The sequence below is a fragment of the Rhinolophus ferrumequinum genome, chromosome 10, assembly GCF_004115265.2.
Source record: "Rhinolophus ferrumequinum isolate MPI-CBG mRhiFer1 chromosome 10, mRhiFer1_v1.p, whole genome shotgun sequence".
Lineage (NCBI taxonomy): Eukaryota > Metazoa > Chordata > Mammalia > Chiroptera > Rhinolophidae > Rhinolophus > Rhinolophus ferrumequinum.
The window spans coordinates 244,269-267,033 of record NC_046293.1 but is presented as its reverse complement, the minus strand read 5'-3'; the positions used below and the strand labels follow the sequence as shown (position 1 = coordinate 267,033).

Here is a 22,765-nt window from a genome sequence, read left to right as displayed (position 1 = left end):
GAAATGTCTGGGGGCCCAGGTGAGTGTCCCCCAGGCATCTCTAGGTGGTGGCATTACTATCAATACACTGAGACCAGCAGGACACACGGTCCATTGCTGTGAACTTGACAGCTTACTCATACTTAAAGATTTTTCTGATGAGATCGATAATGATATTAATGCCTGTGATTTTTTTTTTGAGATTGTACAATGGAATGTGTCAACATTTAGAAGAGCTGCATAATTCAATGAACCAATATTTTCCAAATGACCACTATATAATACTCCAAAATTATGCAAGATGCCCCAAAGGATTTTCATGTTAAAGAGGAAAAAAAGCTCACTGGTATGGTTTCAATTTCCAAATTGCAGTGGTGCAATGGACTCCTGAGAAACTACTATTTAGTGTTTTTTTTGTGTTTTTTTCTTGTGTTTTTTTTTTTTTTTTTTTTTTGAGTTTCGATGTGGTATAAAAGAAGAATATCCACAATGCTCTGAAAAGGCTTCTAAAATACTCTTCCATTTTCCAACCACTGGTCTGTGTGAGGCCAGATTTTCTTCATGTATTTTGACCAAAAATCTATTGCAACAGATTGATCAGAAGCAGATATGAGTAGCCAAGCACTAAAGAGATTTTGCAAAAATGAAAACCTATGCCACTCTTACGGAAGCACATGTTTGCTTGATGTCTGGGATTTTTGCCTATCATCTTCTACTTCAATGGAGTCTATTCTTGTACTCCTGGGTTCCCATAGTTCCTGTGTGTCATGACACCACGTGGTTCTGATTCCTTGGTTTTTCTTAGTTTAGATTCTAAGGTGTGGGATCTGGCCCACCTCCTCTTTCTACACCAGGCCACAGAAGTTTCCAGCCAGCCTTTGGATTGGCTGCCCTTGGGGTATGTGCTCATCTTGTTCAGTCAGCTGTAGTTGGGAGGGAAGGGCTTGTGGTTCCTGCATCAGGATCTGTGCCCTGGGAATGCACACACAGAGGCACAGTGTGATATTCTTAGTACTACTGGGCTAGGAGAGAATCTGCTTCATCTGCGTCAGGTTTCCTTAAAAGACTTCTACTTCATTAGCCCTATCACAGACCAGAGCCTGTTGTTCCTTGCATAAAGGACCTGGCAGGTGCTATTTATGCATCTTGCAAAAAGAGTAATTTGTTTCTTTCTAGAGTGTCATTCCTCCCTTTCTGGCCATGCTCGTTTTTGTTTTTGTTTTTTAAGTGTGTAACTTTGGCCATAATTACACACACACACACACACACACACTGACTTGTCAACTTGGTCAAACTGCCTCTTCAAAAAAACAAATTTTTTTTTTTAATTGGGGAAGGGGAACAGGACTTTATTGGGGAACAGTGTGTACTTCCAGGACATTTTTCCAAGTCAAGTTGTTGTCCTTTCAATCTTAGTTGTGGAGGGTGCAGTTCAGCTTCAAGTTGTCCTTTCAGTCTTAGTTGTGGAGGGCGCAGCTCAGCTCCAGGTCCAGTTGCTGTTGCTAGTTGTAGAGGGCGCAGCCCACCATCCCTTGTGGGAGTCGAACTGGCAACCTTGTGATTGAGAGGATGCACTCCAACCAACTGAGCCATCTGGGAGCTCAGCGGCAGCTCAGCTCAAGGTGCCGTGTTCGATCTTAGTTGCAGGGGGCAGAGCCCACCATCCCTTGTGGGACTCAAGGAGTTGAACTGGCAACCTTGTGGTTGAGAGCCCACTGGCCCATGTGGGAATCAAACCGGCAGCCTTAGGCGTTAGGGGCATGGAGCTCCAACCACTTGAGCCACCGGGCCAGCCAAAACCATAAATAAATAAAATAAAATAAATTTTTTTTCAACCCTAAGACCAACCATCCATTAAGGAATGCAGAAAGATATAGTCCAATCAGTGAAACCTCAAAGGCTATGTGCTGCAATGCTCTAAAAATTACCAGGTTACATTTCAAATAAAATATTTGATTAAAAAACACTATGCCACTCCACACTTAATATTTTTGGAAATAGTTACTTTTCATTTAAAAATTTGTTATTATTGTAACATGTTATAAGTTTATTTTATGTTTAAATAAAATTAATAAATAAAGAATTTCTTTGTTTAATTTCCAGTGTGGTAAATATTAATAGAAATACCCCCTCATAAACAAAAGCTCGTTGGGGTCCTCCATAACTTCTAAGAATATAAATAGGTCCTGAAACCAGATGACCTAGTCCATGGATGCCAGTCAAATTCTTTTTGCAGGAACCCTGACCCTTGCTCCATGGGTTCCATGAGGGCAGAAGAGGTCACGTGTGGCTTTGTCACCAAACGCAAGGGCCACCAGTATGGCCACCCTAGAGCGCACAGCTGCATCTGTCCCAAAGTGCAGCAACCATGGTGGACACCATCTGTGATGTCGGCAGTGATTTGTCATCAACACCGCTTTGTGTGTATTTGGACTTGCTGTACCCTGTGCTTCCTCCAGCATCTGTCCACTAACTCAGCGAATGCCCATCATGGAGGTAGCCTGCACAGCACGGCCTCTGCTTAAGTCCTTCTTCACAGTGAGAGACATAAAGCAGAGGCAGGTATCTACAGGTCTTTATCCCCATACAGCTTATGACCCCAAATCATGATCTGATGGAATGCTGGTGTGGCCAGTTGAAGACCCAGCTATGGTGCCAGCTTGGAGACAATGCCCTTCGAGTCAGGATGCAGAAAACACCCTGTGTGTTGAGCCTCTCATTCCTGCACCCAGTAACTTCCAGTGGAAATGTTGTTGCCTGTCCCAGTGACTCTGGGAAATGCCCCACAAAGGAAAGTGGTTCCTAAGGAAGTAACACCTCCTTTGCACTAGACATGACCAGCCACGTGGCTGTTCTGAGCACCTCTGCCCCTGGCTGAGCAGGCAGACGGGGGCGTGACCGGGGGCTGAGCTCTGCTGGGAAAAGGCTGCTGGGAGGATGTGCACAACATGCCCCAGAAGACCCCTGACGCCCGAGAGCTGCCAGGTCCAGGGCCAGAGTGAGTGGAAGATGGCAGCACCTTCTACAGACAGGCTCATGGCTCAGACACCTCCCAGTGGTGCGTGTGGAGGGTGTCTGACCTCGTGGTCGTTGCAGAAATAAGCTTGGCCTCTATTGTTTTCCTTGCCATCCTTTAAAGTCTAATCAATTTTTGGTCTCTTTCCTGGTGGCTAAATTCTCAGTTAAACGTGTAAAACACAAAATTTCCAGACGAGATGGTGCTGAGCTCAAGAGGGGTGGGTGTTAAGCTGGAACCTGGCAATGTGAGTGCAGGAATGGACCAGACTTTGGGGGCCTCCCACCTTGGAGTGAGGGCACCAAGAGGAGTCATCTTTTCAACAAATGGTACTGAGAACACTGGACACACACAAAATAATGATATTGGACCCTTGTCTTACATGTACATATACTTGTAAATTAACTCAAAATGATTAACGGCCTAAATGTGAGTACTGAAACTATAAATCTCTTAGAAAATGGGGAAATCTTTATGACCTTGGATCTGGCAGTGATATCTTTTTTTTTTTTTTTTTAACAGGACTTTATTGGGAAACAGTGTGCACTTCCAGGAATTTTTCCAAGTCAAGTTGCTGTCCTTTCAATTTTAGTTGTGGAGGGTGCAGTGCAGCTCTAGGTCCAGTTGCCATTGTTAGTTGCAGGGGGCGCAGCCCACCATCCCTTGCGGGAGTCGAGGAGTTGAACTGGCTACCTTGTGGTTGAGAACCCACACTCCAACCAACTGAGCCATCTGGCACTGGCCCATGTAGGAATCGAACTGGCAGCCTTCAGCATTAGGAACACGGAGCTCCAACTGCCTGAGCCACTGGGCTGGCTCCTGGCAGTGATATCTTGATGACAACAAAAACACAGGCAGTAAAAGAAAAAATAGATAAATTGGACTTCATAAAAATGAAAAACTTTAGTACCTCAAATGACACGGGAGTGAATGGGTGACCCACACAATGGGAAACTAATTGCCAATCATATATCTGATGCAGGATTAATATCCAGAATATTAAAGAGCTACAACAACAACAAAAAACAAAGAAGTGATTAAAAAATGGGCAAAGGACTTGAAGACATTTCTTCAAAGATATACAAATTGTCACTAAGCACGAGAAGATACTTAACATCATTAATCATTAGGGAATGCAAATCAAAACCATCGTGAGATACCACTTCATACCCACTAGGATGGCTACTGCAAAAAAAAAAAAAAAAAAAAAAGGTGGGGGAATAAGTGTTAGTGGGGATGTGGGAAAATTGGAACCCTGGTACATTGCCGGAGGGAATCTAAAATGGTGCAACTGCTATGCCAAAGTTTGGTCATTCCTCAAGCAGTTAACCACAGTTGCTATATGATCCTGCCACTCCACTCATAGGTAGGTACCCAAAAGAAATGAGAGCAGGGACTCAAAAGAGACACTTGTACACCCATGTTCACAGCAGCTTATTCACAACAGCCAAGAGGTGGGAGCCACCCAAGCGCCTACTGATGTATAAATGCACAAACAAAACGTGGTATAAATGTACAATGGAATATTATTCAGCCATGAAAATGAATGAAGCTCTGATACATGGAACCACATGAATGTACCTTAAAAACATCATGCTACATGAAAGAAGCCAGACATACAAAGGTCTGACAATTAAGTTCGTGAACTTGTTGCAACAATGTTGCTAATCTTTTTTGATATCAGAGGGATTATTCATTATGAATTTATACCAACTGCACAAATGGTTAACCAAGTTTACTATTTGGAAGTGCTGAAAAGGCTGCGTGAAGTTAGACGACCTGAACTTTTCACCAATTCATGGCTCTTGCATCACGACAATGTAGCAGCTCACATGGCACTGTCTGTGAGGGAGTTTTTAGCCAGGAAACAAATAGCTGTATTGGAATACCCTCCCCATTCACTTGATAGGGCCCCCAATGACTTCTTTCTTTACCTGAAGATAAAGGAAATATTGAAAGGAAGACATTTGGATGACATTCAGGACATCAAGGGTAATACAATGACAGCTCTGATGGCCATTCCATAAAGAGTTCCAAAATTGCTTTGAAGGGTGGGCTAGGCGCTGCCATCAGTGCATAGCTTCCCAAGGGGAAGTACTGCAAAGGTGACCGTAGTGATATTCAACAGTGAGGTATGTAGCACTTTTTCTAGGATGAGTTTATGAACTTAATTGTCAGATGTCATATAAGCCCACAAGTTGTATGATTCTATTTCTGTGAAGTGTCTAGAACAGGTAACTCCCTAGAGACAGAAAGTAGATGAATGGTTGCCCAGGGCATGGGGCGGGGAAGGCTTAGAAGATGCCAGCTAACGTGAGCAGGGTTTCTTCTTGAGGTGATGGAAAGGTTTTGAAATTGACTGTGGTGACGGATGTGCAATGGTGAATGTACTGCAGGCCACTGAATTGTGCACCTCAGTGGGTGGGTTATATGGCATGTGGACTACATCTCAAGAAAGCTGTTTAACAAAATCATACCAAAACCCAAGAGATTCATGGACTGAGTTTGTAAAGTCGGAGAAAAAGAACAGGTTTTTGAATTTTAGATGTATTACTAGTTAAACCTAAAGGCAGCTTCTAGACGGTTTCGTCCACGTGTGAGAGCACCTTTGGAGGCATCAGCAAGTGCATACGTTGCTGTGGGCATGGGCCGGGCATGGAGCTCCGTCCATTTGGGTGGTCAGAGGAGGGTCAGTAGTGTGTGGGGAGAGGAGCTGGGCACACTGGTGGACTGTCCTGGGGGCAGATGGGCAGGGGAGGCTGTGGTGCAAGTTCCCATGGACGGCAGCGTCCTGCCGATTGACAACCACACCCTCAAATGGAAACCTGGGCAGCGACCTTCCCAGGCAATGGGCCGGTCCCTTCCTCCCCACCACACCAGCTCTTCCCACTGCAGATACTGCTCAGAGCCTCCCTGACCTGCGCCTGTGGTGCAACCCCGCCTGGCTCCCCCTCCCCTGCCCCAGGCCCCTGACACTTCAGGTCTTCCTGAGGAAGCGGGAACAGGAGAGAAGGGGCTAGGTTCTGGTGAGTCCTCTGGCCCTCAGATGGTTCCAGACCCCACATTCTGTGACTGGCCTCAAAGCCTTGACGTGTGGAGCTGACAGGTCAACTAGGCTGTGCTGGCCTGAGACTCAGGGCCTCGGGTGATGCCAGGCCAGCCAGGCCAGGCCTTGTGTCCATTTTATGGAGGGGACCATTGAGGACGGGAGAGCGAAGATACCCAGGAGGCAAGGTCCGTGGTGCCGGGCAGCAGCTGGGCCGTGTGCACCCCAGAGGCCGGAGGGAAACGTCAGGCACACGTCAAGCACGGAGCCACCTTTATTGGTTCCTGGACCTGCGTGACCTCAGGGCCCTCCCCCTGTGCAGGGGCTAGGCTGGGCTGTCAGACTGCGGCCTCCCGCAGCCCTGATTACAACGAATGGTAAGGACCCTGAGCTCATCACACACCCCATGCAGGGCTGTCATCCAGGCAGAGGGTGGCCCCAGCAGGGACATGATTGGCAGGGGACAAGTAGATCCTCGAAGCACCGGGGCAGCCAGAGTGTGCCCTGAGGCTGGCACCCCGACCTGCGTCTGCCAGGAGAGTGGGCTAAGGCACAGGTGGCTGGGCCATGTCCTGCTCCAGAGGACCAGAGGTGTGCTCGGAACCCTGGCCCTCCTGGGACAGACATAAGGCTGACAGAACATGCTACTTTCTCCGCTGGGGCGGCTGGGAACTGCTGCTGTTGGTGGGGGCTGGGGTAACTCCGGAGTCCTTGGGTGCTGGCCTGTGGTTCTCCTTCCTGGCTGCCGGGCAGGACCCGGAGGGACGGTGCCCGAGCAGGGCCTGTACGATCCTAATGGCCCCCACTGTGAAGATGAGCCCCCAGAGCAGGGTGGGGGCCTCCAGGGGAGACAGCTGTCTCCGGACCCAGTGCAGAGCTTGGGTGAGGGTGTTGCTGGAGCTTCGGACCCGGGGTGGGCTCTTGTCCTGTTGGGGCAGGATTGAGGAGGGTCCATGGGGGTCGTCCCTGTGGGTGGAGGTCAGCCCTGCTACCTCCCACAGCCTGGCTAATGACTCCTTACCTGGAGACCAAACTGCCTGAGCAGCATGTCCAGCGTGGGGTCTCCCAGCGACACGGGTGGGAAGAATTCCTCAACCCACTGGCGTCGCCACCACTGGCTGCAACAGGAAGGGGCGTTCAGGTGGCACCCAAGCCCAGCTCCCCGGCATGCCGCCAGTGCCCCAGCCTTACCCCTGTTCCCCCGGCTGTGAGAACCAGTACTTGTAGCGCTGGGCCCGCACGAAGTTGGGCGGCTGCTTGTGGAACGGGTACCTGGTCACATCGTTCTGGATGAGGAGGATCACTGTGGGGAGGGGAGCTCAGCTCCACTGGCAGCTCCTTCAGCCACGCCCACAAGTCCCCGCCTCTCCAGCAAGCTCCGCCCCCACCCCTCTGATCCCGGCCTTACCTGGCTCCTTGCCCTGTAGCAAGCAGAGGACCAGGCTCGTGAACCAGGGGCTGTGCGTGTGCGGGCCCAAGGCCGCAAACCACATCTGCCAATCAAGGCGCGGCTGGTGGGGCACCACGACTGGGGGCGGCCGGCTCACATTCCCAGGCTTGTACATGAACTCGATCTCCTGTGTGCCCAGCTGTGTTCAGGAGGGTGGCTGGACCCAGGACCCCCCTTGTCCCCCCAATGCCAAACCCATGGGTTTCCCTGACATGGAGCCTGCCAGGCTCCCCAGGCAGGGGTCTGTGGGAGAGCGCACCGTCCAATGGTGCCCGTCGTAGCTGCCCTCCAGCACCACCTCAGGCCGCCCACCCAGACCAGTCATCCGGCGAAAGAGGCCATAGGAGTTGGCCAGCTGCAGGTGCTCCACGGCGCCAAATAGGCGATGGGCCCCGGTCCAGAGGCGCCCATGGGTGGAGGGCTCCATGTAGGAGTATGGCACCTGGGGATGGGTGGGCACAGGCTCAGTGCTGCCCCCTCCAGCCCCCTCCCCCTGCCCTCTGTGAAGTGCTACCCACCAGACTGATTGTGAACAAGGCCACTGTGGCAGTGCCAAAGATGGACAGCTGAACGGCAGCCCAGAGCTTCCGCAGCCACCCTCGCACCTGGGTCCACCTGGGGGACGGAAGGGCAGTCAGCCCTGCTCTGCACAGCTCTACCCCCCACCCCCCTCACACACCTCCAGAGGGCCGTCAGCAGTTCCCAGCCGAGGGAGGCCGCCCCCAGCCACATGGTGGGCAGAATCACCGTCTTCAGCCACTGGGAGAACTGGTGGAAGGTGAAGGCTGTGGAAAGAAGGGAGTATAAGGAGGGGTGGGCCAGCCCTTGCCCTTGGGCGCCCAGCCGGCACTCACTGGTCCTGGAGTGGACAGTGTACTGTTCCCAGTCGACCTCCAGGCCAAAGTAGTGCACGGTGCCGTAGGCCAGCAGCCCGCCAACGGTCAATTCCAGCAGCAAGCTCAGCAGGGCCTTGAGCCAGACTGTAGGGCAAGACAGTCAGGGGTCAACTGGGAAGAGGGCTGCAGGGTGGCAAGGGGCTGGGGGGAGCCAGAGCAGAGGCCACCTAGATGAGTCCGAGGAAAGGACACAGCCTGCTGGGCAGCAGGGTGAACATGGCTGGTTGTCACTCACAGGTGGCTGTCTTTTTGCAGTGGCTGTTGCCAGGCTCGGCAGCCAGGTGCTTGTCATCCAGGAGGGTGGTGGTGAGCACCAGGGTGAGCAGGTTGAAGAAGTTATAGTTGCCCGTGATGATAATCAAAACTTGCAGCAGGACCTGCACTCAGAGCCCCCGGGGCCGCCACGGACCGGGCCTGTCAGGGCCTGAAGCCCACGCCTACAGGCACCCCTTGACCTCTGTCTGGCCCCGCTCCCTCTGTCCTCTACCCCTGCTCATGCCTCCCATGACTCCCCAGCACCACCAGGAGAACACCCAGGCTCAGCACCCCTCCTGCCCCACTGATGCCCTCCAGCGAGGCTGTGCCCTGCCCACAGGCACACCTTCATGTTGAATTAACTCGTTCCTCTGCCTGAGGCCTTCCTGACTGCTGGCAGCAGCCACCCTGTCCCTAACGGGACCCACTGGCTTGTGTGGAGGAAAGCCATGTCCCTGTCTCCCTGAGGCGCAGGTCCACACCCACCTGGCAGTAGAAGGCAGCCAGGCGTAGGCGGCGAGTCGGGGCGAAGAACAGAGGGGGCACCGCGACCTCAATGAGGAAGGTGGCCACCACACTGAGCCTGTGCAGCCAGACGGGCAGGTGGTGGGCAAACCAGGAGGCAGGTGTGGGCAGGCACTGTGTCTCGTAGTGGTAGGTGAGGGCTGCAGGTGACGGTGGGCGGTCAGGGCTGGGCAGAGCCTCCAAGAATGCCCCATGTCCAGTCTGGGACCCTCACCAGTAAGCCCCCACCACGCGGGGCAACGGCTGGTCAGCTTGACCACACCCGAGGCGAACATGAGGCGAAACAGCAGCCAGCGCACGAGCCAGAAGGGGAGGCCTTCGTGGGGCGAGGCCTCTGACAGCCTGCCCCAGGGGGGCTGCCTCAGGGGGGCCACCAGCACGGCCAGGAAGCCAGTCTCCAGCAGCAGGGAGTCCCTATGGGGAGTAGGAAGAGCACAAGGGCCGCCCCATCAAGGTGCTCCCGTCACAGGGTCCGTCACAGGGTCCTCCGGGGACAGGCAGACACACCCTGCCCCACCCCAGCCTCCTGCAGGCCCACACCCAATAGTCACTCACCACTGGAAATACAGAAACACCTGGCCCACCTGCAAGGAGAAGAGCTATCAGGGAGCAGGGGCTGTACGGCTGGGGAAGCAGAGAAGGCAGAGACGGGGGGGGGGGGGGGGGGGGGGGGGGGGGGGGGGGGGGAGGGAATGGATGAGGCTGGGGTGGTTGGTGGCAAGGTTCTCAGTGGTGTGGGGGGGCAGGAGGCAGCCCCACTTGCCTGGCAGGCTGACAGGTAGGCGGCCCAGAGCAGCAGGTAGGTGAGGGGGTGGCACAGACGGCGCAGCAGCAGGGCACCCAGAGCCAGCAAGGAGCCCAGCAGGCTCAGCAACTCCAGGCCCTGCGCTGTGTCCAGTCCCAGCCGCGGCGCCTCCCACAGCAGCGTTGGGACCTCCCACAGCTGCTGCCAGCGCGCCTTGCCCTGCGGCCGCAGTGTTCTCCGCGCAGGTAGGATGCCCTCAGTGCCATATAGGCCTGTGGGAGGGCATGTCAGGACCAGGCCCTGGACGTTGCCTGGAAGGCTAGACTTCCCCCACCTATCTACCTCCTCAGGCAAGACCTGCAGCGCCCCCCCCCCCAGATCAGGATGTTGCAGACCCTACCCCAACAGGTCAGAACCTGTTGACCGCTCCATTCGCACCAGGAGCCCTGCCCAGACTCCCCAGGCCAGGATCCCACCGGCAGAGCCCAGGTCCAATCTCCTCCAGGTCAGAGCCTTATCTCCTACCTGCCTCACCAGTTCTGGGCCCACCTCCCTCTGGATTCTGCCCCAGCTCCCCGCCCCAGGTCAGAACCTGGAACCCTACGGGAAACGGACCACTGCAAGCTCTGCTACCCCCTAAACTCTGCTACCCCCTAAGCTCTGCTGCCCGCAGGACACGAACCGCAGCCCCCTACCCCGCACATCAAGGCCTGGCCCTCACTCCCGCCCCGAGACAGCGGAGTGTCGGGTGGGGAGAGGACAGGGCACAGGGCTGGGTCCTGCGGGTTGGGGGGTGGCGGAGCCCGGCGCCCTCACCCGGGATCTGTGTGTAGAGGGAAGCGAAGGCGAACAAGAAGACGGCGGCCACGCCCTGGAGGAAGAGCTGCCGCGGGAGCCGGGAGCCCGCCATGTCCGCTATGCGGCCCGCTGGACACGAGCCCGAGGGTGGGTCCAACTGCAAGCCCCGCCCCATATTAGCCCCGCCCCGACCCCAGCACACGCCCCGCCCCTACGTCTGCCCCTCCTCCAGCGTGCCTCGCGGCCCTTACGGCCCAAGTCCGCTGCGCAGCGCCCGGGTTCGCTCCTCGCCGGCCTTGGCCGTGTACGTCATAGATGTGCGCCCGGCGCCGCGCGCTACGTACTTTCCTGGGCGGGAATAGCAAAATGGCGCCAGAAGTAGTGGCGAGCTGAGTACCCTGGCCCCCCTGGAAGCCTGCGCCGCGGTTTCTGGGCCGCCCCGGCCCCTCCCAGACATGGAGGACGTGGAGGCGCGCTTCGCCCACCTTCTGCAGCCCATCCGCGACCTCACCAAGAACTGGGAGGTGGATGTGGCGGCCCAGCTGGGCGAATATCTGGAGGAGGTGAGGGCCGCCTCGGGGGAGTGGCGTTGGGCGGGCGGGGCGCCGGGCCCGGGGCTGTTGGGCGGCCTTGCGGCCTCCTGGTTTGTGTATATCCGGCGGTCTGGCGACGATCATTCTCAGGCGCGTTCCCTTTTTGCCAACTCCATCGCTGCCTCCCGAAATCATCCCTTATTAAATTAGCCTGGAGCTGTCATTCCAGGTCGCTACCCATTGTGAGCCATGAAATCGGTTCAGTGGGTGATGACCAGCATTTTTCCCTAATGTAATAGAATAGAATTTCTGTGCGTTTTTGGATGTTTGAGAGATCCTGGATCACGATGAAAGAGGGATTGACTTCTTTTAAAATTTATTTTTAGTTATAATCGACATACAACATTATATTGGTTTCAGGTGTACAACATTGTGATTTAACATTTGTGCACCTTACGAAGTGATCATCACAATAAGTGTGGTAACCATCTGTCAGCACACATAGTTATTATGATATTATTGACCAGAGGGATTTCTGTCTTGGATTTTCAGACCAGTTTCAAGCTACTGCCATGTTTTATCCCGTCCGCACTGAACCTTTCTTACATATTTTCACAGCTGTGTCTAGCCCTCCTTAAGGAGCTGTCCGCTCCATTTTTACACTTCACTTATATTCCTCCGTCCACTTGGACTGCTCTTGGCTTGATCTATCAAGTCCAGGGGACACTAGAAGCGTTTGTTGGTTGACCACACCCTCCTTTTTGAAACAGGTTTTGGTGTTTTGATTTTCTTCCAGTTTCATTGCCTACTTTTTCTTTCCTGTGCAATCAGCAGTGAGCTGCTCAGAGCGGTCCTGGGCATCTTCTTACACATTTCCCTGCAACAATTTCATTTATTTCCACGATTTTAAATATTGCTGTATGAGGACAACTCCCAAGTTTATGTCCTTATCCCAGATCTTTCCTCTGAATCTGTTTTGTGTATCCAGCTGTTCACTTGACATTCCACGTAGATGTCACAAAGCATCTCAGAGTTAATGTATTTAAAGTGGAGCATTTTATTTTCCTGCTCAAATCCCACCCTTCCGATCTTGGTAAAGAGCACCACTCTTCAACCAAAGGTGAAAACTAAGAGCAGTTTTAGTGAAACCCACACTCCACACCCAGTTCACCACCAGAATTCATACCACCAGGATTTCACTTAAATTCACCTGTTCTCCTTTTCCTATAGTCCAGGCCACCATCTGACTAAGATTCGTGTAAAACCTTCCTTCCTAGGCACCCAACTGCTGTTTTTGGTCCTATCCAATCAGTGTTCCATCCAGCAGCAAGTGTGACACTTAAACATTATCAGGCTGTAGCACTGCCCTGTCTAAAACTCCTCAGTGGCTTTCCATTGCTCAGAATAAAATCCAGACTTTCTGCCCCAAATTTGGCCCTGCTTACTGTTTTAGCCTTCACTCTGGTTCTTCACTGTTCTTTTGAGCCAGTCAGCCTACAACAGCCGATCTCGTTCTTGACTGAGGGTATTTATATTCTCTGTTCCTCCTGGGGAGTATTCTTCACCCAAGTCTTTTTATGACTAATTCCTTACCCTTTATGTCTTAGTTTACATGTCAGCTGACCAACCTGTCTAGAATAGTTGTGTCATAGTACCTTACATACTTTAGAATGTTTTTTTTTACAAGCTATTCTTTAACTTGTTTACTTGGTTATGGTCTGTTTCCACCCTAGAATATAAATTCTGTAAGGGCAGTGACCATGTTTGTACTCTCTTCCCTTTGCTAAGCAAAATGTCCAGCACTTAGTAGGTATGGAATAAGTGTTTGTGAAATGAACACTTGATCTGACAATCGACCTCTGCTTGGAGACACACTCTGCTGAGAAAATGCAGAGAAGTGTGCTGGGTGGGGCTACTGTGGATTCAGGTTTCTACCTCAAGCAGGGTACTTGGGGATGCCTGGTAATTCTACTTCTGGCTTGGTCAGCTCCCCTCTGCTTCATTTGTCTGCTCTTCCAAACCTTCCCTGCCCTGTGAAGTCCTGAGTTCTCTAGTTTTGTCTTTCTTCCCATTTCATTTTCCACACAGCTACCAGAATGTTCTTTTTAAAAAAAAACACAAACAGATTTTATCATGTTGCTACCTATCCTCTTTCATCCACTTATTTATTCATTGTTGTTGAGTGTCGTGTACCAAGAACCATGTTAAACCTTGAGAAAATAGTGGCAAGCTTCACTTGCCACTCCTGTAGGGAGACGCAGCCTGAGGCAGTAACCACAGCAGGTCGTACACACATCACGCATTTGGTGCTTGCTTATGCCAGCCCTTTTTTGTGTGCTTCCTACGTCTATGCTCATCTAATGCTTACAGAAGCCCCGGTAGCCCAAGTGTTAGTTCTGTGGAGAGATTCTGTGATGTGCTCGAAGTCCCAGCTCATGGCAGAGGCGCCCCCCCCACACACCCCTTGTGTGTCTTTGTGTAACCACAGACTGATGAGTGGTTCAAAAGAAAAGTTGAGGGTTTCATGAAGAGTGTGACTTGGGAGACTGAACATTGGGATGAAAGGAGTTGCCTTGTCATCGTGAGCTGTTCCGGTACAGACAGTGTTCCAGGGTTCTGAGGTGGGAACATGTTGGCTCAGTGGAGGACCTGGAAGTAGCTGTGTGTGTGCGCGCATGCCCGCGTTGGGTAGGGGGGCAATGGGAAGGGAAGCTGGCCAGCGTGGGAAGCTGTTCAGGATTTTGGGTTTCTTCCTAGGAGGGCAAAAAGCCATTAGGGTTCTGAGTACAGCGATGTAATCCAACTTACATCTTAAGACGGGCACTGGTGAAGAGTACGTGGAAGGAAGTGAAGGGCTGGGAGAACCCAGTTAGTGCTGCAGTCCTGGCGTGAGGTGGGCGGCAGCCACTGTGGGAGGAGCAGTCAGGTCAGGGTGGAGCCGGCACTGGCAGGGACTGGGAGGGACCAAACTGGCCGGGAGAGAAGGAAGGAAGGTGCTAGGCTCCTGGGTTCTGGGCAGCTGGTTTGGGGAGGGGTTCCGGGGTCCAGTGTGGGGCTGGGGGTTCCGGAGTCCAGTGTGGGCCTGTTCAGTCTGAATTCAGTAACGCTGTCCAGGTGGTGTAAGAAGGCTGTTGGATGTCAGGTCTGGGCTCAGGTGGGAGGTCCAACCTGGGAGCGTGCGTTTGACAAGTCATTCGAAAGAGAGTGGACCATGAGGTTCTGGGAGAGGGTGAGCAGACCCTATGCTGAAGAGGTGCCCCTTCTCTTTAGTGACAGTGACAGGCCAGGTGGACCAGCTTGTCTCTCCTTCGTACACCCTCTTTGCGGCCTAACGTCCAGGATGCTTGCACTTCCTGGTCCTTCAGGAGTTGGCAGGAGTGCTGGCTTCCTCACAGACTCCCAGCTTCTTTGTGCCGCCATACTGCCTGGTGTCTCGCCTCACTCCCCAGCACGCCCGACGCTTTGGATGTGTTTTCCTGAGTAGTTGAATCCTGGATGATGATTGCTCTTTGGAAAAAACCATTCCCTTCACCTGGGAAGTGGTGAAGAAAGATGTCCGGCCGTGTTTCTGACGGCTTAGCTCAGCTCTGATGTCATCACTTTGTTAATCGTTTATTGGGCAGCAGCACCAGGCGCTGAGCTCAGGCTGCATTCGCCCTTCGCTGCTCACACTCCACTGAGGGAGGAGAGACCCCAGCAATGTGACAGGAAGCCCTGGGGCGTGTCTGTGGGGGACTGCGGCAGAGTTCATGCTGGGCCAGCTGTGGGGGGCGTTCCAGGCAGATGGGGCAGAGGCAATGAACTTGACGCGTGTCAGGGCTTCAGGTGCGGGTGGCTGAGGGTGCAGGACAAGGGCCAGGCTGTGGGGAAGAACTTGTGGTATGTGGGGACATGTGGCTGTCTCGATGGAGGAACCTAGTAGCAGCTACAGATGTGGTCCTGCAGCTTAGGTGAGCTGGCCAGGGTGGGTTTGGGAACAGCTGGCATGTGGTCGGGACACTGCCACTTAAGAGGTGATAGGCGCTGGGCTTCAGGGCAGGTGGGGGGTCAGGGTCTGTTCACAGGATTGAGAGCCCAGCGTTTGTCTCTGTCTGCACCCCTGAGTGCCCTTCCCTCTCGGGCTGAGGGGTGATGTGCAGGAGTCTGTCTCAGTTGGGTCTGATGGGTGGGGAGGAGTTGGCATGCAGCTCTAGCTGTGGGTGGCACACTCTAGGGGTCTCCCTCTTCTAAACACCAGGTCTCAGAAGTGTTTGGAAGGAGGGGAAATCCCAAAGACCCTCCGAAAACAAGTGAGCCCCAAGCAGAGCCAAAGCTGTCAGTCTGAGTGCTGCTCGTGGTGACCTGGCACCTGGCTGGAGGTGCTGGGAGGAGGCAGGCAGAGGGTGGGCTGCCCGGGAAGTGCACGTGCTCGGCTTCCCACTGCCCCGTCTTGTCTTGCAGCTGGACCAGATCTGCATTTCTTTTGATGAAGGCAAAACCACGATGAACTTCGTTGAGGCAGCGCTGTTGATCCAGGGCTCTGCCTGTGTCTACAGTAAGAAGGTGGGTCCAGCTGCTGATCCTGGTGCTTTGGTGCTGAGGAGCACCGAGGCCTGCGTCCGCTGGGGCAGGTAGCAGGCTCACCCCCGGCTCTGAGCTGCCTTGCCAGCACCCCGGGCCCTTCCTGGATTCCTTGCCACCTTATAACACCAAAGAGCAAGTTTGCTTTAAAATGGCAGGGTCTGCCTCTTAACATCCCACTCTGCAAAGGGTCATCAGGTCCACAGTGTCTGTGGTCCTTGTAGAGTGAGAGAAAAGTGCAGGGAGCATCTGGGAAGGCGGCGTTACAGAGTGCCCACAAGAAGGGAGTCGAGAGAGGGCAGTGGAGAAAATGTCCTTTAGGGGTATTCAGAGCAGGAGTGCATTTGCAGAGGGAAGAAAAAAGACCCGGCGTGTTGAATTCAATGAACTGGACTCAGGTATAAAGGTTTCCGAGGGCCTGCTGGGCCTGCACTTGGGTCCCTGGGATTTTGGTGAAGGGCCAGGCTGTGGTCGGTAGAGGAGCATTGAGATGCAGGGAACGACAAAACCAGCGGACTCCTCTTAAGTTTTATTGAAAAGGGAAGGAAAGAGACTAGGTGGTAACTGAGGCAGCGGCTGTCAGCCCAGGCTTCAACCCAGGTAATTGCCAGTGCCTGGGCCTTATGCAGCTGATTAAGTCGGGTCCTCAGTGACAGCACGGCTGAAAATCATGGAGCTGAAGGGTAAAAGGGGGCAGCTAGGGAGGTGGGCGGGGGAAGGGAGCAGGGAGAGGAAAAGGGGCGACACAATCCCAGAAGAAATATGTGAGGTCTCCTTGAGAGAAGGAAAAGGTGCCTCCTTTCAGGAGATGGGAGGGAGATAAGTGGGGTGCAGAGTTTTGGGGAGCTGATGCCAAAGGCCCCAATCTCGAGTGGCTACTGGATAGGCCATTTGGAGAGTGGGATTTGGTGAAAATTCAGAATACTTGCTGAGGGAATGCAAAATAAAAGACTACTGGGAAGCTTGGTAGTCTGCTGGGGATCAAGTGCACCTTACTGTCTCGGGCACGTGTGTGTGCTGATGTGACTTCCCCCAGTGGCACTTAGCCATCCCCTAGTGGAGGGCGAGGAAAGTGGACCACAGCACTGATCCAAGGAAGCAGGTTAGGGGGTGGGAAGTAAGTGTGTGGGGCGCTCAGGGGCGGGGTCCACACCAGACAGAAGGGGCATGAGCTCCATGCAGTTTACCTGGCACAGGACCTGGGGCAGGTGGCAGGCTCACCCCTGGGCACCATAGGGTATTAAGATAGCCTAAGACTTCATTGATTTTTGTCCTGGGTGAGCCCATCACGTCGGATTCCTACATCCTGCATTTGTCCTCAGAAGGAATGCCTGCACATCACTTTGAAAGCACAGAACAGGAGCTGAGCTGGTGAGGAGCAGGGTCAGGCCTGGTGCTGTCTGGGCTCTGAGCCCAGGCAGCTGTAGACCAGCTCTGTCTCCGGGGGGGGGAAGGGGCCTTTCTGCGGTCGTGAAGGGCCTGTGGTCTGTGTTGTCATACAGGTGGCTGCTGAGCCCTTGCAATGTGACAAGTGTGAGTAGGAGTTGGGAACTTTTTTCAGTAATTCTAATTGAGTTGCTGTAGCCACATGTGGCCAGTGGCTGCTGTGTGAAGCGACGCAGCACTGGGGTCATGAGTCCCCGGCAGGCGTCCTGGAAACCTGTTGACCCAGGGTTCCTGTATTTCTCTGAGTCTGTTTAGTCTGGTATCACATGAAAACAACAGCAGCACCTGATGCAGATTAAATGAGCAGAAGCATGAAGCACAGCCCTGTACACGTGGCTAACACTTGGGAAAGTTAGGTTGATTGTTCCTATAAGTGGGACCCAGGTGGGCAGGAGCCACCGTCTGTTTCTCCTCACTGTATCCGGTGTCCGGTGCAGAGCACCACACATGGCAGTAAGCCTTTGGTGCATGAAGAGGAGGCACAGCCCCGAGGGTTCCGTGCACTCCTGCGTGCTGCCAGGAAGTAGCCGCGAGGCAGCACACATGCGCACCCTTCTGCTGTGCTTTGTGGTCAGCATCTCCAAGTCCCTGCCCTCAGCCTAACGTGGGGCCCCCAGCTCATTGCGGAGCCCTCCAGGGGTTCCTGGAGGTCTGCTGGCTGTGGACTGAGCCTCCAGGAGGGACAGGAGCCAGCGGGGTGCTGGGGGAGCAGCGGGAACATACGCATGCAGGCTGCTGTGGGAGGTGCGGATGCCCCAGCCTCTAGAGTAATTCTGACCAGACGTGCTTGTAAAGTTGGAGCAGTCCTTTTGGTGCCCAAATTGGCAGGACCTGTGCTAGAGATTTTGGAGAGGACAGCTGGGCTTCTGTGTGCATGAGGCCTGGTCTGGAAGACTCCGGGGAGGGCCATGGAGCACCTCTGGTGTGCCCCCTTTCTGCATCCTCACCTCCTGCTTCCGGTCGCCAGGTGGAATACCTCTACTCGCTGGTCTACCAGGCCCTCGATTTCATCTCTGGCAAGAGGTGAGTACTGGAGGCGCGAGCTGGGAGGTGAGGGCCTGTGGGGGGCTGTGTGCAGCTGGGGAGGGCCCTACAGCCTTCGGGACTCCCATATGTTGATTCTCTCCCAGGCGGGCCAAGCAGCTCTCCTCGGTGCAGGACGATGGGACAAGCGGGAAACCCGGCTCTGGGAGCCCCCGGGAGGTGGCGGACCACGAGGTGAGCTCTCATGGGTGTGTGGCCGCCACCGGTGTGTTCGCTGGGCTCTGCTCCTCAGCGCTCTGTCTCCCACAGTTCCTGGCGCTGGATGACCTGCCGGACTCCGGTTCTAACGTGGATCTGAGGACCGACCACGCCCCCAGTGTGAGTGCCCCGCCCCTGTGGGTGGGGTGGGTCTGAGGACCGACCACGCCCCCAGTGTGAGTGCCCCGCCCCTGTGGGTGGGGTGGGTCTGAGGACCGACCACGCCCCCAGTGTGAGTGCCCCGCCCCTGTGGGTGGGGTGGGTCTGAGGACCGACCACGCCCCCAGTGTGAGTGCCCCGCCCCTGTGGGTGGGGTGGGTCTGAGGACCGACCACGCCCCCAGTGTGAGTGCCCCGCCCCTGTGGGTGGGGTGGGTCTGAGGACCGACCACGCCCCCAGTGTGAGTGCCCTTGCCCCGTGCACAGGGCTGAATGTAGCGGTGGTCGTAGCTCACCTATTCTTGGCCTATATGCAGGAAGTCCTCATCATCCCCCTCCTGCCCATGGCCCTGGTAGCCCTGGATGAAATGGAGAGGAATGCCAGCCCCCTGTACAGGTACGGGCCTAGGGGGCTGGCGGGTAAGGCCTGCCTGGGAAGGGTCTCTGCAGCTGCTGTGTTTTCGCCAGCACAGCTGTCAGGGGGAGGTATTGGCCAGCCGGAAGGATTTCAGGATGAACACGTGCACCCCTCACCCCAGAGGAGCCTTCATGTTGGAGCCGGTGGACATGTCACCCATCGAGACACTGCTGCCAAGGATGGGTGAGGGCTTGGATATGGGGGCTTGTTGGTAAGGAAGGGTCTTCGGTGCTGAGCTCCTTGTTGGGTGCCGTGTGTCCACCAGCTCTGGTCCCGGACTCCATCCCTCCCGTCCCCTGCTTCACGGACCTGCCTGCTGAAGCTGGCCCCCTCTGGGCGTGGCTGGCTCAGTTCCAGGGTGCTTGAGTCCTGCAAGCCCAGGCTCTGCGCTCCTGGCCCATGGGAGGGATGTTCTGGGGGTGGAGCCTTCTGGGGGCGGGGCTGACCCTGTCCAATCCCCTTCTTTGCTAGAGGCTGGGAGGGCTGAGGAACAGCCAATGGAAGTCTCTGTGTGCAAGAGTCCAGGCCCTGTGCCCAGTATCTCCCAGGAGCCAGGTAAGAAGAGAGCACCCTGGTGGACCTGCAGGTGCGGGGGGTGGGACTTAGTGCTCAGCCGCCCCCGCCTGCCGCCCTTCTACTGCCTTGGAGCTGTTCCTATGCGCCCAGGCCTTGCTCCACACCTGCATTTGCTGCACTGTCCACCCGTCCCTGGCCTGTGAGGTTTGGACCTGCCCATCCTGTCTGGGCAGACAGAGGTAGTAGCAGCTAAGAAATAAAAGGACCCAAACAAAGCAGTAGCACGTCAGGGAGAGTGTAAAATGCCCTAATACGTTCTCTGGGTCTAATAAATGAAGCGGAGAGCGGCAACCCACCTGCTGTCTGGGCTCCGGCTCCTTGGGGCTCACAGGTGTCTTGTTCCCCTGCTCAGGCACCTGTCCAGAAGGCCCGATTCCCGGAGTTGGGGATGAGGATGAGGATGCAGAGGGGGCAGCTGAGTTCCCTGAGGCCACAGCCCCCGAGGTCCCTCTGCAGCTCCAGGAATCCAGGAGCCCGCAGCAGGTGGGACCCATACTGAGGCCAGCAAAGCTTGAGCTGTTGGCTGGGCGAGCCCTGGGGTGGCCATGCTTACCCAGGGCAGGCAGTCCCTCGGTCTGTTCCCCCAGGCTTCCTCCTGGCACCCCAAGGCAGTGGCTGTGTCCCCAGCCAGCCCTCTCCCGGCTAGTACCCAGGATGGCAGCTGGTCTCTAAAGCTCCAAAGGGTGAGCTCTGCTCCAGCCTGGAGCTAAGAAATCCATCATCTTTTAAGAAACAAACGTGACACAGGAAACAGTGTTAATGTTTGTTTATTCTGGCTAGGAGATGCAAGGACATTGGTATTACTCCTTTTACTTTTTCCCCAATGGCGACTGTCCTCCTCATGTCTTTCCTAGAGGTTTTACTTTTTAGCCTTTGAACCATTGGAACTTCCTGCCCTCCCAGTAGAGCTGCCCCTTGTCCTGGGGCCTCAGGTGGAGGAGAGCATCCCTTGGGCCTTTTCTTTGCAGAGCACCACCCAGCCTAGGAGGCGCACCCTGCGGGAGCGGCCAGAAGCCCCAGAGCCTGTGTCCCAGCTGAAGGTGAGAGGTGGTGGCGCCCAGGCCCCACCACCCACCCCTTCTCTCCTGCCACCTGAGGCCCTTGTGATGCCCTCGGATCCTGCAATGAGTGTTGCCAGCCCTTCCTTCCCTGGCTGTCACTGCACTGTTGGGCTTTGGGGGGAGAGTGCATGCCCTCTCTCCTCCAGTGTCTGCTTGTACTCTGCTTAGGAGACCCCAGACCCCTGGCAGAGCCTGGACCCCTTCAACTCTCTGGACTCGAAGCCCTTCAAGAAAGGTAACTGAGTAGAGGGACACTTCCACTTGGTGCCTATGGCTGGGCTTGCTGGGGCACGACTGGTGGGTGAGCTGTGCCTTGCACCCACGGGAGCCTGTGTGACCTGCCTGAGATGCAGTCCTGTTTGCCCCCAGGTAGGCCCTACTCTGTGCCTGCCTGTGTGGAGGAGGCTCCAGGACAGAAGCGCAAGAGGAAGGGTGCCACCAAGCTGCAGGACTTCCACCAGTGGTACCTGGCCACCTGTGCGTGGGCGTGCGGGGCCGGGGGTCGGCACGGGGCGGGGCTGGGTTGGGCTCGCCCACCAGACCTTACTCTTGTGCAGATGCCGACCACGCTGACAGTAGCAGGCGCCGACGAAAAGGCCCATCCTTTGCAGGTGAGGCTGGGACCCTGCATGTGTTCTAAGGGATAACGGCACCATGCTCTGCACACCTCCGCTCGGCTGGGGGACCCCCGAGGCCTCAGGTGGGCTGGGCTAGGCAGGAAGTGGGAGCCCCTCATGAGGTCTTTGTGTGCAGATATGGAGGTCCTGTACTGGAAGCATGTGAGGGAACAACTGGAGACTCTCCGGAAGCTGCAGAGGAGGGAGGTGAATACCGACCAGTTTGCCGCCCCCCTTCCCCCCCTCGCCCCGTGGGGTTCAGCAACACCCCTCACCCATGCTCTCGCACAGGTGGCTGAGCCGTGGCTGCCCAGGGCTGAGGAGGGGCTGTGGCCTACGGAGGAAGACCACTTGGAGGCAGCAGGTCAGTGCCTCCCGCAGAGGGTGGGGGTGGGGCTCAGGTCAGCTGCCAGTTGACCTGCCTCCTGCCTGGCTCCATCTCCCAGCAGACGACTTTCTGGAGCCTGAGGAGTATGAAGAGCCTGAGGGGGCGGAGCTCGGGGAAGCCGCAGACCTGGGTAGGTCTGGGAATGGGCCTAGGCTGAGGCTGGGGGAGGGGTGTGGCCCCCAGCTCACAGCTACCCCTCGCTGCCCCTTCCAGAAGCAGAGGCCATGCCAGTATCCCTGAGCTATGAGGAGCTGGTCCGAAGGAATGTGGTAGGCGCAGGTCAGAGCGGGTGGGGGTGCTGGGGAGGGGGGTGACCCGACAAGACGCTGTAGCTCCTGGTCCTTCCCCCAGGAGCTCTTCATCGCCTCCTCTCAGAAGTTTGTCCAGGAGACAGAGCTGGGCCAGCGTGTCCGGGAATGGGAAGACAGCGTCCAGCCCCTGCTCCAGGAGCAGGTGAGGCGGGTGGATGGGCGGGCTGTGCCAACCGGTGCCCTGCTGCCTTCCCAGGGCACCTCAGGACCTGACACTCCCTCTCCCTCCCCCCGCAGGAGCAGCGGGTGCCCTTTGACATCCATACTTATGGGGACCAGTTAGTCTCAAGGTTCAGCCAGCTCAACCAGTGGTGTCCCTTTGCGGAGCTGGTGGCCGGCCAGCCTGCCTTCGAGGTGTGTCGCTCCATGCTGGCCTCTCTACAGCTGGTGAGTGACCTGGGCACCTGGGAGGGAGGCGGTGCCTGGACTCTGCTAACACCTTGTCCCTGCAGGCCAACGATTACACAGTGGAGATCACCCAGCAGCCGGGGCTGGAGGCGTCCGTGGATACCATGTCCCTGAGGCTTCTCACACACCAGCGGGCCCACAAGCGCTTCCAGACCTACACGGCCCCCTCCATGGCCCAGCCCTGAGTGGGGGGACCAGCAGTGGGCCCCGGGGGCCGGCCCCCAAGGGTGCTGGGCACGCACCTGCCCATGGCCCCCCCCTTCCTGGCTGGCCCAGCCTAATAAAGTGGAGTTGCCATCCTGCCTGGCCTTAACTTGGTCTGTGCAGGGAAAGCAGC

The 22,765-nt window shown here is 55.5% G+C and overlaps 2 protein-coding genes across 6 annotated transcripts; one reads left to right on the top strand and one right to left on the bottom strand.

The window, feature by feature from the left end:
• Window positions 1–6,297: 6,297 nt before the first annotated feature.
• Window positions 6,298–10,882, bottom strand: LMF2 (lipase maturation factor 2). Of its 2 annotated transcripts, XM_033118522.1 has the most exons (14): window positions 10,729–10,881; window positions 9,931–10,184; window positions 9,723–9,751; window positions 9,382–9,581; window positions 9,129–9,307; window positions 8,623–8,764; window positions 8,346–8,471; window positions 8,171–8,276; window positions 8,010–8,106; window positions 7,751–7,933; window positions 7,450–7,618; window positions 7,233–7,344; window positions 7,063–7,159; window positions 6,298–6,967 (listed from the first exon to the last, which is right to left on the bottom strand). In XM_033118522.1, the coding sequence occupies exons 1-14, from the start codon at window positions 10,820–10,822 to the stop codon at window positions 6,686–6,688; spliced, it is 2,070 nt and encodes a 689-aa protein (XP_032974413.1). In that variant the 5' UTR covers window positions 10,823–10,881; the 3' UTR covers window positions 6,298–6,685. The 2 variants fall into 2 exon arrangements, with proteins under 2 accessions (XP_032974413.1, XP_032974414.1); XM_033118523.1 differs by lacking the exon at window positions 9,723–9,751 and having other exon boundaries at window positions 9,129–9,225; window positions 10,729–10,882.
• A 142-nt stretch (window positions 10,883–11,024) lies between these two features.
• On the top strand, window positions 11,025–22,727 carry NCAPH2 (non-SMC condensin II complex subunit H2). 4 transcript variants are annotated; one of them, XM_033116373.1, is made up of 20 exons: window positions 11,037–11,273; window positions 15,684–15,785; window positions 18,217–18,272; window positions 18,380–18,467; window positions 18,543–18,611; window positions 18,967–19,046; window positions 19,123–19,250; window positions 19,539–19,622; window positions 19,996–20,126; window positions 20,612–20,683; window positions 20,873–20,939; window positions 21,074–21,181; window positions 21,262–21,315; window positions 21,458–21,528; window positions 21,613–21,685; window positions 21,768–21,839; window positions 21,923–21,978; window positions 22,061–22,162; window positions 22,258–22,407; window positions 22,473–22,727. In XM_033116373.1, the coding sequence occupies exons 1-20, from the start codon at window positions 11,166–11,168 to the stop codon at window positions 22,611–22,613; spliced, it is 1,812 nt and encodes a 603-aa protein (XP_032972264.1). In that variant the 5' UTR covers window positions 11,037–11,165; the 3' UTR covers window positions 22,614–22,727. The 4 variants fall into 4 exon arrangements, with proteins under 4 accessions (XP_032972261.1, XP_032972262.1, XP_032972264.1 ...); XM_033116374.1 differs by having other exon boundaries at window positions 11,038–11,273; window positions 21,771–21,839; XM_033116370.1 differs by having other exon boundaries at window positions 11,025–11,273; window positions 21,458–21,685.
• Window positions 22,728–22,765: the final 38 nt, after the last annotated feature.

Bases quoted from the DNA above. Each gene is read 5' to 3' on its own strand.
- NCAPH2 (XM_033116370.1), top strand. From the start codon at position 11,166: ATGGAGGACGTGGAGGCGCGCTTCGCCCACCTTCTGCAGCCCATCCGC. The intron at 11,274-15,683 runs GTGAGGGCCGCC...CTTGTCTTGCAG, and splicing joins TGGGCGAATATCTGGAGGAG to CTGGACCAGATCTGCATTTC. The intron at 19,047-19,122 runs GTACGGGCCTAG...TCGCCAGCACAG, and splicing joins AATGCCAGCCCCCTGTACAG to CTGTCAGGGGGAGGTATTGG.
- LMF2 (XM_033118522.1), bottom strand. From the start codon at position 10,822: ATGGCGGGCTCCCGGCTCCCGCGGCAGCTCTTCCTCCAGGGCGTGGCC. The intron at 10,185-10,728 runs GTGAGGGCGCCG...GCCCTCCCACAG, and splicing joins CCTCTACACACAGATCCCGG to GCCTATATGGCACTGAGGGC. The intron at 8,277-8,345 runs GTGAGTGCCGGC...TTCTTTCCACAG, and splicing joins CACTGTCCACTCCAGGACCA to CCTTCACCTTCCACCAGTTC.